The 18947-nt window shown below is 37.2% G+C and overlaps 1 protein-coding gene across 1 annotated transcript in view; it reads left to right on the forward strand.

Annotated features, from left to right (window-relative positions):
* The window catches only part of BIRC6 (baculoviral IAP repeat containing 6), a 185244-nt gene that overhangs the window by 23958 nt on the left and 142339 nt on the right, over nucleotides 1-18947 (forward strand). Inside the window, 6 exon segments of the mRNA XM_064445901.1 lie at nucleotides 508-590; nucleotides 1771-1993; nucleotides 2093-2253; nucleotides 4099-4157; nucleotides 5480-6874; nucleotides 15244-15393. Coding sequence (XP_064301971.1) covers nucleotides 508-590; nucleotides 1771-1993; nucleotides 2093-2253; nucleotides 4099-4157; nucleotides 5480-6874; nucleotides 15244-15393 — 2071 coding nt within the window.

Below are 18947 nucleotides of genomic sequence, written 5' to 3' on the forward strand. Positions count from 1 at the left end.
GAGGATGGAAATTTCCATTCTTTTTTCTTCTGTCACTTCAGCTAGTAACAACTGTTCTTTGAAGGGGAGTGACAGAGAATGCTTTATATTCCAGCATATTGAAGGGTTAATAGGAAATATTTGTTTAACCTGTGTTTTTCCAAGCATGCAGATGTACAGTTATTCTGCTGAGGTTCTAAATTTTTCTGAAATTGTGAACTTGTGAACTTTTCCAAAGGGGAAAAAAAAAGTCTTAACAGTGATGCTGAGTCCTGTTCTATGTCTATGTGGTTTTTATCCAGTGGCTTGCACAGGTGTTGGTTCTGAATATCTTCTACAGTAATGTGGTATATAATTTTTTTTTTTAAATGTGAAATACTGCCCCTTTATAGTATGTAATTTGTGGCCTTCTGTGCATTTGGTGTGGTGCTTTGCTATGCGACTAAAAAGGAGAGGAATTCATCACCTAGTTAGTGTTTTGTAGTAAGTAGCTATATAAATTTGAAGTGTTTCTTCTTATTCTTATAGCCTGCTTCATCAGGAGATGACAGAGCCATGTGCTTTACCTGTAGTGTGTGTTTGGTATGCTGGGAGCCTACAGATGAACCTTGGTAAGTTTAATGATGTTTAGAGTAGACTTAATTTTTGTGCTGAAGAGGTTAGAAATCTTTGGAGGACAAAGATCAACATTATTTCCATGGGATTTCTGGTGAGTTTAGGGAGTGTTATGGACACGAATGGATTTCCAGAATGATTCAATGGGACAAATCACAAAATAATTCCCTGTACTGTGTCAGATTTCTGTGTAATAGCAAGCCCACGAAATTGTAGTTGGCTTTATTTCTTAATTCAGATTTGCTATTTCACTTCAAATTGTTTCATGGCAAAGACAGCAGCCAACATTTCTTGGCAGGGATCTAAACTTAATCTTCTGTGTGATTGTGAATAGGACACATGTTTTTTAAGTTCTTGACCTGCAATGGCCATGTAATGCATATTTGCTTCTTATGTGAAGTTGCAAGATCCATTACTAGTTTCCTGAATCAGCTAAATTGTGCATAATGACAGAAACACAGGACCCTATATTAATTTTAAGTGTTCTTAACATAATTTTTGTTGTAATTATAAATTACCAAATAATCGTAATTTGAACACATCAGATTCCTGACTTGCTAGAAATTTTCCTTTGTAATATTATCTTCACAGATAATATCTTCTCCTTTCCTTTGTTAGTTTCCAGACATTTTGTAATAGTGTTACTGCTCTTTGCCATGTCTCTGCCTTAGGTATAGATTGAGATTAGGAAGGTGTTTTCATGCTTCTTGGTCAATGTGACACTCTGGGCTATTTTCAATTTTGATTTTTTAAGTGTAGATGTAGAACTAAAGACAGGACACTGCTTCATCTTATTCTGGTTATTTATAGTAATATAACACTGGAATTCTAATGTACATTCTGCAGAATTTAATCTGCGCTTTTCTTCATGAGGATGCGATGGGCTACTGCCTATAGAACAATCATTTATAAAAATTTATTATATTAAAAGCACTCTGTGTAGATTCCTCCATTTGAATATGAATATCTATTAAGTGATCAAAGGCTTTAATATAGTCTGCTGTTGAGAACACAGAAAGCCATGTTAGTAACTTCAGAACTCTATTGTATGGTTGGCTGCAATATGGTTCAAACATTTTGTTTCAGCTTCACTTTGAGGGCTGAGTTTGTATATGATGTGTATATTTTTCACAGTATGAAATCAGTGTTTGCTGTGTTTGTTTTTAATATGAAAAGGTCTGAACATGAGAGACATTCCCCAAACTGCCCGTTTGTCAAGGGTGAGCACACTCAGAATGTACCTCTTTCAGTCACACTGGCAACAAGTCCAGCACAATTTCCCTGCACAGATGGCACTGACAGGATAGCCTGCTTTGGATCTGGAAGTTGCCCTCATTTTCTAGCTGCTGCAACAAAACGAGGAAAGATCTGTATATGGGATGTTTCCAAACTTATGAAGGTATAAAATATAAACAACCATTTTTATTAAAAAATTACCGATTAAGCATATCTCAATTTAAATCAAAGACTTCTTGTGTTTTTTGTTGTTATTTCTCAGGTCCACTTAAAATTTGAGATCAATGCATATGATCCGGCTATTGTGCAGCAACTTATGTTATCAGGAGAACAGAGCTCAGGGGTTGACTCAAGGAGACCAACACTAGCATGGCTAGAAGATTCATCTAGCTGCTCAGATATACCAAAATTAGAAGGAGACAGGTATGCCAATCTACAAAATTTGAAATATGAAATGCTGTTGTGTAAGCGGTAAATGCTGTTTAGTTAAGTCACGCTTTGTGAAACATAAGATTTCTTTTTCGTGGAGTAGCTGTACGCAATTCAACACTTGAAAAACAATAATCTAAATTTCTATCTTTAAAGCTAGTTCTGTTTTATTCCTGGAGTTTCAGTTTTCATACTCCACTGAGAGATACCAAATCTCATTGCTGCCCTGTGCTGATGTTTCAGAGGCAGAGCAAAAAGGTAAAGGAATAAAAGTTTTGGAATAGCGTTTCATTTCAGTTATGGATTATGCATTTCAGGTTTTGAAAGTAAAGGCTACTTGAGAACTTCTAGAACATGCTTTTCTGTGATTGCTTCGCTGTAACTTCTGGTTATGTCATTCTGAAAATAAATTATGTGGATGTGCTAGGAATTGCTTTCATTTTGTATCTTTAACACGTGTACAGACTGTAAACAATTAGTCCTGTCACAAGCTTTTTGATCAGCTACAGGGTATGCCAGTGCTTAGAAAGTGTCATGCGAGGAAAAACAGTATACTTTCATGTTTCTTATGGTCTGTTACTGGAAACTCCTTTCTCATATTACCAAAACTCAAGCAAAAGAGTGAATAATTGTTGGAAAACTCAGGACAAAAGGTGTTTGGGGAGTCTTGGTAGTTTTCTGAATGTGTCGTCTTAAACTTCAGCATGACAGAAAGTAACAGTACTGCGACATGCACAGGGAAGTACATCTTTGGTTTTAAGCTTGGTGTGATTCCTACAGTACTGCAGAGCAAATATGAAGCTTGCTATTTTGAAGAGGGTATGTAGAAACATGGGCAGCATTGCAGTCTGTGGCCTGACAGGTGCTGGGGCCTAGACTTTTATTGTAGCTTTAGGGATGTAAACTCCTTGATTGTTAAAGAATTAAGCCAATTTTAAGACCTGGTTGAAGGATAGTACAATCATACTGCTCAGATCTTAAGCATCTTTCACTTCACTTAATCTATATGAAATTTACTATCACTTTCCTACTCAAAGGGAAGCTGGATGAGAATCAAAGTATTGAATTGTCGCTGTGTTGTTAAGTGAAGTGTGATCAGGTTTGAGCCAAACAAGACCTGTTTCTTGGCCGTGAGGAGGAAGCATCCAGTTTGTTGAAATCTGGGGATCTGACTTGTACTGTGAGTAGTTATACCTGAAGCTGCAAAGGCATTACTGTTCTTTCAGTGTGTAAAGAGCCTGTAATAGGAAATTGTTTCTTATATTGGAAAAGCCAGATTTGTAAAATCTTTGTATGTTCTTAGAACTACTGAAGGGCCCATTTCTCTTGAAGAGATATCTTGAACAGAATCTACTTCTATGAAAAAGTGATTCATCTGGTAGTATTTTCAAAACCAACACAGTTTTCCTACACCCTTTCTGTACTAGCTACAAAATTGCCTTGGTAGAACTGAAGACCAGTCTGGCACCTCCGCCTTTCAGAGACTATTTTGAGGACCTTTGAAGAAGGTGTCATCTGTTTTTAGAGGTTTTGGTTGGTTGGTTGTTTTTGTTTTTCTTGGAAATATTCCTGAGAACTGGCATAATTTCATTTCCATTTATGTCTGAATTGTTGGGAATACAGTAGTAGAATGAGGCAAATGTAAAGCTGGTCTACTGGTTTGACAGAGGAGAAAAATTTTTATATTGTTAGTGACTGTGACCAGCTCATCAATGGATGTACAAAGAAATGCAAGGTTATAATACACACTGTATTTTTTACTATTTTTTAAAATTTAATTAAAAATAAGAATGCAGCTACAGTGTACACAGTGTCATTCATGTATTATTTTTTTTTCAGTGATGACCTACTGGAGGATTCAGACAGTGAAGAGCATTCCAGATCGGAATCTGTGACAGGTAGGTTATATCTGATCTATGTAATAGTTCAGAGGTCAGGAGGGAAATAGTGCTTTTTTTTTTTTTAAAGCCTGAGAAGAACTATCAAAACCAATGGTATTATATTCACTGTATTAGAAAAATGGAAAAGATTGACCTTGAAAGCAATGCCAATATTTGTCATTGTTTGTGTGGTGGAGAGATTACATACAGGAGAAAAGAAAAACCCCACTTTGTTGGTTAATAAATGCCTTATTTGTCAACAAGCATTGCTTATCTTGTTGCCAATAAAACACACAAACCAAGTTAAAAGAACTTAGTTAGAACAGGGACAAATTACAGCTGTACAAACTCCTTTAAATTCAGGGCATTGCCAGAGAGAGTTCCTTATATCTTGATTATTTCCTTGTGGGTATGCACTTTGATAGAGTATTTCTCTTCCTGAATTAAGATTTCACATGGAAGCAGAGCAGTGCTATGCATAGTGTTCTTGTGTTATTTTCTTAGAGGTTGAATCAGAAATTTTGGTGGGAGGGAGGATTACATGCTTATTTTCCATAATCTAGTTTACATATTTGAGTAAGGATCAGCAAATGGGGGAAAAAAAAGATGTGCATGTGCATACACACAGGAAATAGATTTCACATCTAAAAAGGAGTTTTTTCAACAAAAGTATTAGCAAATATGGTGCTCTGTCATTTAGGCTTAAATCAGCTCTTAATCTTGGTTTGTAGAGTGTCCTTTTAAATCTCTACACTGTTTAGTTGAACTCTTCTGATTCATTTTTGTTGCAGTACTGTTTAATCTTACTGGGGTTTGTTCTATGATAGCTTAGAGTCCTTTCTATTAGGTGGTCTTCTACATGGTGGGAAGTATGAAGTTTTAGATTAAAATGACATGGTTTTCAGCTAAGATTAGAGAATGAATCTACAGAATTGCAGATTTTTGATGGTACTGGCTTGTCTAGGAAGGAAGGGGAATAACATGGCAGAACATGAGTTGAGTTGATTAGATTAGGTGGATTTCAGAATTGTGGTCTAGCCTAAATAGAATAATTGGTAGAAAGGTAATGCTTTTTACTGGGAGACTTGTTACAAAGGCTAATGTCCTGTTCTCTTATTTTCACTCTTGTTGATAAAGTTAGGAGAACCATTAGTATATGTGGAAGGAATGTTTCTGGGCCTCTTTTATTGTTTCTTGGCTATCAAATCTGGAGCGTATGTTGTAACATAGTGAAACTGTAGAGCAATGACTTTTTGCTTAATTATGAGGGTAAGTCTATAATACATGAAAATGATTTTTTTTTTTTGACATATATTATGTTAAACATTTTTGTTTTAAAGGGCATACATCACAAAAAGAAACTATGGAAGTCAGCCTTGATATAACTGCTCTCAGCATTCTTCAGCAACCTGAAAAACTTCAGTGGGAAATTGTTGCAAATGTTCTGGAAGACACGGTTAAGGATCTGGAAGAACTTGGGGCAAATCCCTGTTTGGCCAACTGTAAGAGTGAAAAGATGAAGGAAAAACATCTAGAACAACACAACATTCCCTTTCCTTGTTTATTAGCTGGAGGTCTATTAACATACAAATCACCTGCTACCTCTCCTGTTAGCAGTAACTCTCAGAGGTCACTGGATGGCTTAAGTAGGACTCGAGGTGAGAGTGTCTCAGAACAGGGCTCGACTGACAATGAATCCTGCACGAACTCAGAACTGAATTCCCCTCTGGTAAGGAGGACTTTACCTGTATTGCTGCTATACAGCATTAAGGAGTCTGATGAAAAAGCAGGAAAACTCTTTTCACAGATGAACAATATTATGAGTAAAAGTATACATGATGATGGTTTCACAGTTCCACAGATCATTGAAATGGAGCTGGACAGTCAGGAACAGTTGCTGTTACAGGATCCCCCTGTGACTTATATTCAGCAGTTTGCAGATGCTGCGGCCAACCTGACTTCTCCGGACTCGGACAAGTGGAGCTCTATGGTTCCCAAGCCTGGGACTTTGGTTCAGTGCCTGCGTCTGCCAAAGTTTGCAGAGGAGGAGAACCTGTGTGTAGATTCAATCACTCCTTGTGCAGATGGAGTTCATTTGTTAGTAGGACTGCGGACTTGTCCTGTTGAATCTCTGAGTGCAATAAATCAAGTAGAGGCCTTGAATAATTTAAATAAATTAAACTCGGCACTATGTAATAGAAGGAAGGGGGAACTAGAATCAAGTCTTGCTGTAGTGAATGGCACGAGTATTGATGTAATCCAACATGAGTCACCAGCAGATGTACCAACTCCTTTAATTATTCAACCTGAACAGAGAAGTGTTAGTGGTGGATACCTAGTGCTTTATAAGATGAATTATGCCACTAGAATAGTTACCCTAGAGGAGGAACCGGTAAAAATCCAGCATATCAAAGACCCCCAAGACACAATTACCTCAATGATTTTGCTCCCACCAGATATATTGGATAATCGAGAGGATGACTGTGAGGAACCTGTAGAGGAAATACAATTAACTTCTAAAAATGGCAGTGGGAGAGAGAGAAGATCTGAGATCTCTACTCTTGGGCACCTGGTAATAACTACTCAGGGAGGATATGTAAAAATACTAGATCTTTCGAACTTTGAAATTCTGGCCAAAGTGGAGCCACCTAAAAAAGAGGGCACTGAGGAACCAGATATGTTTGTCTCTGTGATATACTGTTCGGGCACAGACAGATTATGTGCATGCACCAAAGGTAAGACTTTTCTTTAAACATTTTTTAAATGCTAGATATGACTGTGTTTGGATTATATTATAGACTGAGAATCTTAAATTTCAAAATAATAATAGTCAAATTCCATTGAGTTTATGTACAGTTTACTCTGTTCTAGGGACTCTAGCTAATTCCACATCTTAAATGTAGACTTTAATCTCAGAAATGGGAATAACTCTTGGGTATGTCCAGTGTACTGGCAGATTTGTTCTTGTAGAGGCACAGATTTTCTTAAATACAAACCCAATCAAGGTAGTTCTTGTATGTAGTTATTTCTTTGCTAGAGATCCATGTTTCAGAAAAATGGCTCCTGTCTGGAATTGGCGATGTTCAAGAGGGTAGAGAAGATAATGCTTTTATACATTATTCCAGTGATCACTTGTATCTTCTTTCAGATAGGGCTGCTGGTTCTGCCTTAGCCTTTTGCAATGGGGATTACACTTTCTTGAGCATAAGCCAGACTATCCATGCAGGATTCTTAAATCTCTTTCAAAATTATCAGAAAACATTTTTGGGGAAGGGGGCAGGTAGGAAGGTAGTGTAACTCAAGTCCAGGCAACTGCTGCTTCATAGAAGTCCCTAAACCACCACACACCTCCCCACTTCCTTGTGTCACGTTGGGGCAGTGGAAACAGCTCTGGCTATTGTCCAGCCGAGTTCCTCCATGCACCAATGCCTCATCTAGTTCCCTTGCACTTGAGTGCAGCTCTGGTGGAAATGCTTAGCCTCTCAGAGGGGCTAAGCTGTTGGGATGGTTCGCACATTTCAAACGAACTCCTACCAATATTGTGTTGAATTTTATCTCTACTACAATAATTTAAATGGGCATGTTTCTTCATTTCATGGTGGTGTCACATTGATTACACAGTCCTCCTATGAGTGGTTGTTAAATCAGATATACCTGTTACTTCCAACAGATAAAGTCAAGCTTATAGTAAAAATCTCATGTCTGTTAAGGGCCCTGTGTTTATCGCTTACCTACCAAGAGTTTTAGCAGTGGATATTTTAGATTTGCCTTTTAGTATGGATGAAAAATCACACGTTAGCAACTAGTGTTGATGTCTGCAGATTCCCCACGGAAACATTTATATTTACCAAATTGTTCTCTTTTGGTAACTGCTTTTGAAGAAATGTCTGAACTGTTTTAGCTTTATTTAATAATGCATGCTTTTCCTGGTTAAAATGGAACTCTAACTGAACAGTTTTCAAGGCAATTAACCTTTATATATCCTATCTGTGTCAGTGTTTTTACCTATACTTTGCTGATCAAACTGCAATTTCATGCAGAAAAACCCAAACCTTGCCAAGGTTATTTTCTGCAGAGTTGTACTATTCATGTCTGCCTTTATATGAAATCTGTTCTGTCTGTCTTGTGTTTTAAGATTAATGATAAAAGTTAAAGGGCTTATTGTTACTGTGCATGGTACTTTTCCATCCAGTGTTAGTGTGTATGTTAATTATATTCTTGTAGCATTTGGTGTTATCTAAACCTGTTTTGGGACCTTGAGTGTAAGATATGCAGGTTTGTTGAGTTGGGAGCATTTATTCTGGGTACGTAGGAGTATTTGTCTCTTCTGTCTAGATAACCACCACCTCTGTTACTGACTGGAGAATACTTCATCTTCCTCATAATAGACAAGCACATCATTCTGCTTTTTCAGTAAATATCTCTGTTTTTTCCTGAGTGTTGATAAATTCCTAGATGAATATTATAATAGCTTTGCTGTGACTTCCTTTGTTCTTGCTGCCTTTAAGGTGACTGGGATTTTGGTTTTTTTCTTCTGCAGTCCTATGTGGCACAGATATCCCTCTCCCCTGGAGTTTCCTCTTCTAAACATAGTACTTCATTTTTTTAATCCATTGATTAATCTTTTCTTCCATTTACAAGCACTGCACCTCTATTTGAAACTTGATTTTCTGCTCTGCAACAAAATTAGAATGAACTCCAGAATTCATTATATTCATTGTTTAACTGTCTTCAGAAGCTTTCAATTTCTATTCATTTTTTAACATTTCAGTCACTTCTGGTATAATTTTTCTCACTTTTGAGAAATTAAATCCAAACCCATCATAAATATTTAGGGACCAATGTCCAGTCTGGATTTCAGGGTCTGATACTAGATGCATTTGAAGCCTCAGAGTCCTAATGTTCATGCCAAAATAAACTTTGTAAAGAGTGACTTGATCTTAAATGTTTATAAATAAATGTACTGCATAAAGTTCAGGAATACTACAAGAAAAATCAAATCAAAAGCTCAAACATTAATATAACTTTTTAATCCTATATCTTACTGTACATTTCAATAACTTGATGTAAGGAATAGGTTTTGCATAATTTTTGTTGTTCTGAACTATAATCATCCTTTAATCTTTGTGCTGTAAGTGGGCAGAATTGTTTGCTTATCTACTAGGCGGCTGAAGATGTTCTTTTAATTATTATTTTTTCTTCAATGTGGTTTTCTTAGGCTTCTTCCTAGCCTTCACTCTGAGTTTTTTGCTCCTCTGTATTTACTACCACATATGGGATGGTGCCTGCAGTCTTGACAGTGTAAGGAAGATATGTGTTGAAAGTAGAATAGCTATGTTCACTGATTTATTCAACGTCAGTCCTTCTAGCAAGTAGCTTCCAGTGCAAAGACATAAATGAAAATGTTAAGTAGAAGATTTGGAACTTACGTGCACTGGAAATGCTTGGATGTTGTTGGGAAACTATTCAAGAATATAAGCTGAGCAGTATATTCTTTCCTGCTTACTTGCTTGGATGGTGGAAGTAAGCAAAGAGGTACTTTTATGTCTGAAAGTTTTGGATGCATGATAGCCTTTTTTTTTTTTTTCACTGCTGGTCTTGCTTGTTGGCACATTGTTTTCATTGATCATATAATTTTTCCTATAGCTGTCTTTAAGATGTAACTGAAAAGAAACCTCTGTATGAATGGGCGTTTCAGGTTTTGAGTGGTATTATGTAAAGATGTTTTACACCTGCATTTGACATCATCAGTCTTTGAGTTGGGAATAATTATTCTTAACCACTTCAAAATATTACCACTTGGTGTCAGCTTCAGGTGCTTCTCTGTTTCTGCAAGGATTACTGGTAGTTGATCTCTGGGGGGAAGTGTGCAAGCATAGTTTTGGTTCCAGTTCTGTTAAGCAAACATAGTGGACTTAAATCTCTGTATTTTGCTTACTTCTCTTCCCCTTGGCCAAGGTAGACTTCAGTTAATATCCCTCTTAATAGTGCTTTTGTGTTATCATATGGGGGGTTTAAAAGTATTGTCTTTTATTATTGATATAAAACAGCTTAAATTCTGCTTTTGCAGCATCCAAAAGAAGTAAATTCTGTGTTATAAAACTATGCAGTAGGTCGACAGGTATTGCTTTTGAGTAGGGTTACTACTGTAGGGTGGTCTTTTCATGATTATTTGAAGCCTATTATCTGCTGTTTAAGAGGATCAGATACAGTTGTCAGCATCTTCTTTATATCTCAGTTTTAAAATCTGATTATATTTCTTTTTTTTTCTTTTTTTCAAAAATTACAGTCCTACCAAAAATTACTTAAGAAAACGGTCCACAGTATGCATTCTACTTTTTTCTTTTGTTGGGTTTGGTTTGGATTGTTTCCGTAGTTTAGCTGCTTACTTGTGTTTGCCATTCAGGCCATTTTGTTGAACTTTGCTTTAGAATATGGAATGAGGTGAAAATATCTGAAATGTTCCTTTTTTTATGTAACACAAAGGTGCAAATCTCTGTATTTTGTTTTGGCAGTTTTGAAAATTGTGCATACGTGCGTTTCTGGGAGTATTTTTAAAAAGATCATTAAGAATTGTCGATTTTCTGTCTTTCACCACTACTGATATTCTTCCTTGTCAAGTTAAACTTTAGTGCCTGAAGCTCTCTGAAGAAATATTAATGAGTAGGAAAGGAAGGTGGCATTTCAGACAAATGCTACAAGGAGTGGAAATGTTCAGGGTGGTTGTGTGTAGCAGGTACTTTCCTGCCAGGCTGTCTGGTTGAATAGATGTTAAAATCTGTCTGATCTGTTTGAGTGCTTGAGTTTTCTGGTCAGTGAAGCATTCCTGGATTATGCTCACTTGAAACTTGCAATCTAATTCTTCCACAAATCTAGTTTTTGAATCTTTGAGCGAAGGGTTTACCGTAAATAATTTCCCTCGAGTCCTGTTGAAAATGATAGTATTTGTCTTTGCTTTACATCTAGCAAAAAATCACTCAACAGAGAGTCAATTTGATTTTAAGAAGAGGTTCTTCAGTAGTTCCCTAAATTAATTTAGTTATATTTTCGATTTAGTTAATATTTGGAAGTAGTTTGGGGGAAAGCAGGGCTGGGAAAAGAAGTTTTTCTACTTGTTTTCATAATAAAACAACTCTGGTGCTTTTTCGTTCTAGCAGTTCTCTTTTCCTACCTGTATTGCTTCAGAGTTGACAGACAAAAAGATGCAGCTCCAATTGAACTTCTATAATCAGCTTTTTATACATAGCAAATTCTAGATCACATTGGATCAGTTTGGATATTGTCTATTTCTGATTTAATCAGAGTTGGAAGCTGTAAAAGACGACCGCAGACACTGAATGTAACCCATCACGTATGTTTGTATCTGACTGTTTTACGCTTTAATGTATAAGCACTTTTTTCTTTAGGTGTATGTTTTGTTATTTTTTTTTAATGTTCTATATACATATTTTTCCTAAATTTTTGCCTGCAGCGTTAGATTATAACAAGTTTTTCTAGTCACTCCCCTTTGTTGGAGAAAGCGTTTTTTTTTCAGAGTTTGATATGTCAAAAGTGAGTTGCCTATGCTCACAGTTCTTGTTGCAAGCCTGGCTGGACTGGGAGGTGCTTTCATACATGTAAGAATTGATTCCCCGAAATCTTGTACCTTTCAATTATAACAGATTTCTTGCTCTTGAGTTGTAGATAGTGTATTAATTACTCTGTACCATTTTTCTGGTTTTGTTTGGATATCTTATGACATGCTTCTTCCATGTCATTAGGCTTTGTCAGCCTTGCATATTGGCATATTTGTAGTTCAGGAATCAACTTAGTGTTTTCAGTTTTTTACCTTCATAGGGAACGGGGTCTAATGGGACTGGAGAGAGGTCCATTTTCTTCCACATCAGAGTTAGTGTTGGAATTAAAGCTAAATGATCATCTTCAGGTCGGCATCAATTACACTTACCATTCAGAAGCAGAGTACTGATCAGCCTGTTTTTGAACATCTTCGACATGGAGATTTAACAATGTACTCATTAAATTTCTTCTACTGCATGCTGTCCTTGATGATGATGACTTTTTTCTTAGTGTTTAGTCTGTGTCAACTTGGATTGGAGCCATTATTGATATCTTGTGTCCAGTGTCATCCAGTGTTATCATTGTGTCTCTGATTGGAGTCGTTGTTGTGCTATCCTTTATGAACATGGCAAAGAGATTGCTTCAAAGAAGGAGGGGAAGACAGTTTATTTAGGTACTGTCCTCCTGCAACCACTTATTTTCTTAAGATGAATACCTCCAATCCTTCTAAACTTTCCTGAGGGGCTCTAAAAGAAAGAAAGAAAGAAAAAAACCCACCCCTTTTACTCTCTGCTCCCAAAAGACCTGCTCAAATCAGTCCACGTGTTGCTTGATAAGAATCAGGCACAGTAGTCCTACAGATGTCTTTGAATTCTTTAGCAGCTCTGCAGTTTGTACATACCATGTGTGCTTGTACGTAGTAGGATGTTTGCACTTTTGAGCAGGAAATTGAATCAGGTTTATCTTCTGACTCACAAGAGCCTCTTTTGCAGAACTGCTGGCTAGCTGATTTTTTTATTCATCCCATAATAGTGCACTTAATTATTTCTTGCTAGACAGTAACTTTCACTTGTCCCTATTCAATTGCATTCTATTTTTTCATAAGATGGGATGGAATTTTACAGCTGAAATCTCCAAGAATAGTGTATATTCTGTTGGAGTGAGGTTTTGGGGAAGCTTTCTTGAAGTGTTCTGAATTAGTATGTTTAGAGCTAACCCTTTCTCTACAGCCTAGTGGTGAGACGAGGAGGACTAAGTTGTTCAGTAGATGGTTTCATGGGGTGTGGCTTTGTCGTCTTAATTCCTTTAAATATTTGGATATTGTTCAACTGTGTCCTTGTGTTGCCATTTGCTATCGACAATTGTTACTCTTCCACACTCCTGCCACAGTGCAGGATATGGTCAGGATACTGAACACTTCACCAGATTGGCTTTGACTGCAGTGGCCTAGCCTCTGACATGTTCTCTAACTTGTGCCAGTGCTGCTTTCCTGGAACCAATAACTTTTGCCAGAAGGAAGCCTGGGGTTTATTTGGATGGATTCCTGATTCTTATGTTCTCTGTGTATAACCCACCCGGTTCTTGAGTCGAAGCAAATTACAGATTTTAAAATACAATTCAGAAATAAATTAACAATGTTTTGAATGTTTTAACTTATTTTTTGGAAGTATAATGATGCTGGTTTCCAAATATTCTCCTTTGTGATCACTGGTTTGAGAACAAAGGTTTTGTTTCTTTAACGCCTACTCTACCCAACCATCTACAGAATGAGAGGCATAACTTTCCCTTAGAAAAACCCATAACTTTCTGAAGTTCTTCAGCGTTTCTCCTGCTGTGAGCTGTAGAACTGGAAGATGGTGCAAGTCAGTATGTTGAACTTCCGTTGCATGAGGGTGTACTTTATTTCCAGGACAGATTATCTGGTTTTGATTGTTGAGATGGTTCTGATCATTGATCTTTGAGTGGTGAACAGGAGACAAACTGAGGTTTGGCTTAATACAAAATGAAGCTGTCAAGGTCTGTGTTTTCTAAAATGTCCCTAGTTCTCTTTGTTTGAGGAAAATTTCTCATTTTTGAGCTGTTTAATTTCAGGGAAACTCACTGTAAGTGTTACTTGCTGGAACTATTTTTTTTCCTTTCCACTTTTGAAATCTACCTGGGATGTACTGTTCTGCACTGGGTGTAGGTGGGTTGGGGCTGAGAGTGGGGCACTGCAGGCTTCTTACTGGATCTCGGTGAGAAAGGCCCCACCAACAAATGGCTTAATGAAATAGCTGTTCTAGTAAGGTAGAATAAAAAAAGAAATATAGATAGTGAGAAAATCTTATGTCCCTTGAGATGCTGAGAGCCCTGCTTTCGTGCACCATCACCCAGACCCCAGGTGGATTTTCTCACAGCATGCTGTGGTAGATTCTGTCCATGGAGAGGGTCTTCCTTTTTGGTCATTTGAGCATTATTTTCCTCTTCTTATTCTGTCTTGTGAAACAGCTATTTTATTAAGCCATTTGTTGTCAGGCCTTTCTTACTGAGATCCAGGAAAAAACACCTACCAGCTCCCTCTGTGCCTCTCACATGCTATTTGTCTCACTGTGCCTCTCTATCACTCTCTGTTTTGCTCCCCTCACAGTGTAGAACATGTGTACCTGCTGATTATGCTTTTATCTTGGGGGTTTATGTATATTATCTGAAGTTTGTTTCAGACTACCTGGATAATTTGCATAACAGGGTTTGTCATAACATTAGTCAGATGCTGCAGGACAGTCTTTCAGAAAAACTATGGGAAAGTCTATGCTAGGATTTTTCCTGTCTATTTAAAACCTACCGATTAGGATTTTTATAACTTCTGAAACTGTTAACAGCCCTTTCTTACGTAAAATTCCTGCTAAGTGACTTCTCTTTAAATGACAGAATTATCTATGTGGATCTGTAGTGGTGAATAATGGGCAACTTCCTTGAATGATTTCAAGCTTCCATCAAAACATTGTCTGTATCTAAAATTTTGGAGTTGCTTTTTTGACTATTGACCTGATCAGTGTTGTAATTCCAGGTTTGATGAAATAATGTGAAGAGCGCCTTAGGAGAGTTCAGTAGGGAGGTGATTTTTTTCAGTTCTCAAATATTGCATAAAAGGAAGTTTATGCAACCTGTACAAATGAGGTAGTGTAGGCCTTCAGTTGATGTGAAGGAAAGTTTTCTGTTTAAAGCATGATTTGGATTATGGAAAGTGTCATAATGGTTACAATTTTGGGTTTCTATTGAGGTTTCCTTAGTTAATTATCTTTCAGCCCCCTTCCCCCTAATATTTTTTTTCCTTTGATGCCATTCACAGCTGGAGTCAATATTTTTGTAGCTCTGTTTTGCATTTACCCTGGAAAAAAAATGTGTATTAGTGAAGCAAAATGAGTATTCTTATATAATCTTACTGGTTTTGGATCCTGTGTAATTACTGTCTTAATTGTGTAGCACTTCAACTGCAAGCCTGTCTTGTGAGTTGTTTAGCTGCGTGCCTGTCTAAACTTGCTGCTTTTGTTGTCTGTGATGATTTTAGGTGGAGAACTTCATTTCCTTCAGATCGGAGGGACCTGCGATGACATAGATGAAGCTGATATACTTGTAGATGGATCCCTTTCTAAAAGTGTAGAACAGTCATCAGAAGGCACCAAGCCTTTATCTAACCCTTCTAGTCCAGGTATTACAGGTAAATTGCACATGTTTAAATATATCATAAGTGAAAATGCTTTTGTAATTTTTTGAAGTTGCATATTAAGATGATTTTGAGTTATTTAATAGCATGCTGCTTTACACATTTTGCTGCCCGAAGCTGGTGTTCTGTAGTTGTTGTATGTTTATCACTGGTAATGTACAAGCATAACACTTTAGCAGTTCCTGATTTAAAAAAAAAAACACACAACCAAAAAAACCCCCAACTTTTCTATTACTGATTGTTTTTCTAATCTCTTCATGTTATTTCAAGAGTGGCAGACAGGGAAAAACAGGTAATTGTGCAGGCACTGAACTTCCCTCATAGTTTAAATAGGCTTGAGCTCTTTATTTGGAATTAAAATCATATATTCATTGTGCAAAATTGCCTTAAAGTTTCATGCAGAAGCTGTACAGCTCTACTTAACTGTACAAACGGTACAAAATGTATTCAGCAGATATTGTTGCACAGTGAAACTGATGCTCTCTGTACCTGAAGCAGTGCAGTTGCTGCTGATAAATAAAGCTTATGATGTAAACTCTTGGGTTTTTGTTTTTGAGCAGTTTGCCTGGGTTGAGCTATGCTCTCAAATTCTGCTGTCATTTACCTTCTAGTTTCCTTCCTGGAAAGGTTGTGTGCCCTTGGACAGCAAGAAAGAATTGTTTCTGCATGTCCAAAATCTGTTTTTACCCTAAACATAGTATGTAGGTCTTGTCTTTACTGCAGTTCTCATATACCAGTCCTGCCACCAGTCTGCTGCCTGTTGTAGTATCCTGGCCCAGTTACATAAGATAAGGAGTTGGATAAGAGGGTTCTTCCTCTTACAGAAGGGGAAAAATGTGAGGGGCTGCTCCTGTTTGTATGGGAGAACAGCAAGTATGCAGGTTATGGGAGCTCTTGTGTGGGCCTCTTGATCTTTTCTCAGCCCTCATCAAAGATACTCTAGTGTAGATAACTTGCTGCTAAAACTTAACAACAAATCTAATTTTTCTGGTTAAGCCTGAGGAAGAACTGAGGCAGGCTGAGGCTTTTAAAATATGTTTGTATGTGTGTGTGTATATATATGTAGTCTTGCTTTGAATGTTAAAGGGAATCATTTATGAGAGAGCTGTAAAACTGTTTTTCATTTTGTTTTAACCTGCAATTGTTGAAGTTAGAGACACAAAGCATAATTATTTTAGTTGGGTTGGAGTTTGGAGCTTTTGGTCCTGTCTGTTGGGACAGAAATAGGGATATACTGGGAATAGATGACCTAGAATATAAAATCCAAGAATAATTAATATAAAGGATGAAGGTGAAGCAATGATACAATAGAAATAAACCATTCATGTGGCTATGACTATTTCAGAGAAGTGATGTGTGTGTGTGTGGTGGGGGGTGTCTTTGCCTGCAGCTGCAGAGGACAAAAAAAGCTGGGAGAGGACTGAGTGGCAGTACAGGGACCATTCTGGATCATGGCATCTTTGTTGTCGACTTGCTGTCATTCTCCCCAAACCCCTGCTTGCCCCCAGCCTTGTAACACTTTAGGTTGTGTTGTGCTGTGTATGACTCCTGATTTTACACCACAAGACATGATCAAAAGAGGGAGGGAAAAGATGCTTTTTGTCATAAGACTGTCCATAAGCAGCAGTACAGCAGTTGCTGTCTTCCTCTCTGCTTTGAGGACTGAATTTCTCCTGCTCCTCCTCTTTTTTCAGCAAAGGAGCCATTCCTGAAGTGTGAAAACTGCTAGGTAATAAGCCATTGTACACATATGAGGGAAAGGAGCCTGTGGCTTTCTTGTGCACCTTTCTTCTTTAGCTAATGGCAAATAAAGCAATAAAGGGAATATGGCTATACAGGACATAGAGGTTCCTAAACAGATGCATTCCCTGTACAGTACCTTATCAGCAGATTTAAGTGACTTCCAATCAAACGATAACTTTGACTAATCTGATTAATCAAATTGATGATCATTACTGTTTAAGTCCTGCTAGTACTGTAACGGGCAATTTTGTTGTGGTTTGTTTTTTTTTGTTCTTCTGTTCCCTATCCAGCCTTCAGTATAGGCTTGAAAATGGCTTATTGGAACAAGAAAGGGATTTACTTCTAAGTAGCTGTATGTTTAGATTGTCCACAAGCTGCAGGTCTTCCTTTTAGTAGTCATATAATTCAGAGTGTAGTTTTCCTTGATCTGTGTCTGTAATGGTTTCCAAAGAGCTGTTGTATACACAATAATGATTAAATAAATTGAGTACTGTTTTGCTGTGTCATCAAACTGAGCCACTAAAAGCTGTGAGAGAAGCTTAATAGTCACAGGAAGCTAGTGCTGCAATGAGGGAGCTGGGGGGAGAGTTGAAACCAAATGGTGCTTGCATAGCTCTTAGTCTGAACTATCTGGGTTAAGGATACTAAAGTCAGTAATACTGGATTCTTAGCGTGTAACATGCGAAGCGATCGCTAGGACTATGCAAACATTTTCTAAGTAATGAAGCTGTCGGCATGTGTATGGATCATGATCAGACATTGCCCCCAACATCTATAACATCAGTGTTGCTTCTCTTTTAATCAAAGTACTAAACAGCAGAAAAAAACCCCATTTTCTTCCTCTTCTATCTTAGCATGTTTTTCAGACAGAGGCATAGCTCAACAGAAAGCTTTCCATTTGGGGAAATGAACTCCTAGGTGGATCTGACTGAGCATAAAGTCTTGATCTGTGTATCTCATTCACAGCTGATGGCAGGCAGCAGCGGGCTGTTTTTATGAAATCACTTTGGTGTTCTCTGAAACTATTGCTAAAAGATGCTGTAGTCAGGATAGAAACCACAGCAACAAGCACAAGCTTTTGTCCATATATTGTTCATATATATTGTGGGTTTTGTTCGTGTGTTTATTTTTTTCTGTTGTTGGCATTCGGGGATGCATTTCTTAAATTTTATTTTCTAGCCTGCTTTTAGAACTTGCATACATTTTAAAATTGTATTGTTTTGGAAGGAAATATGTTGACGGTAAACCATAAATGAGCCATAAATCTTTGACTAGGTTAAAATTACTGTTACCTTTTAAGGAGTAGACCTTTTTTTGTGGTGATCTAAAATAATGCTCTTTTCAAAACTGAATTGACAAAGAGCAAGTTTTCCTGACCAGTTTAAAACCTTTTTTAAGTTTGCTATTAGAAGTTGAGCTTGTAATAACTTACTATTATAATAAAAATCATGTAATTTTGCAAAAGAAGCAAAGCATGCTTGACAGCCCTAGAAAGTTAAGGGGTTGATACCACATTACACATTACACATGGTTGCTCTGAATACTCTGAATTTGTAATTGTTCTGTTGGAGGGGGAGGGAGAATGAAGCAAGAAAAAATCCAGTCTACTCAAAGATAGAATTGTTGCACAGTTTGAGCTATGATCTCACTTCTCATTGCAGTATCATCTAGCTAACGAGGTTCATATTTGGCAAGAAAAAATTTGAGGTGTTTGCTGTATTGTTGAAATTAAATTTCTGAAGCATTTTTCATTTTTAATCTTTCCAGCATTTTCCTGCCTCCCAAATTGAAAAGTAGAAATCATA

The sequence above is a fragment of the Phalacrocorax carbo genome, chromosome 3 (assembly GCF_963921805.1).
Source record: "Phalacrocorax carbo chromosome 3, bPhaCar2.1, whole genome shotgun sequence".
NCBI classification, from domain to species: Eukaryota; Metazoa; Chordata; class Aves; order Suliformes; family Phalacrocoracidae; genus Phalacrocorax; species Phalacrocorax carbo.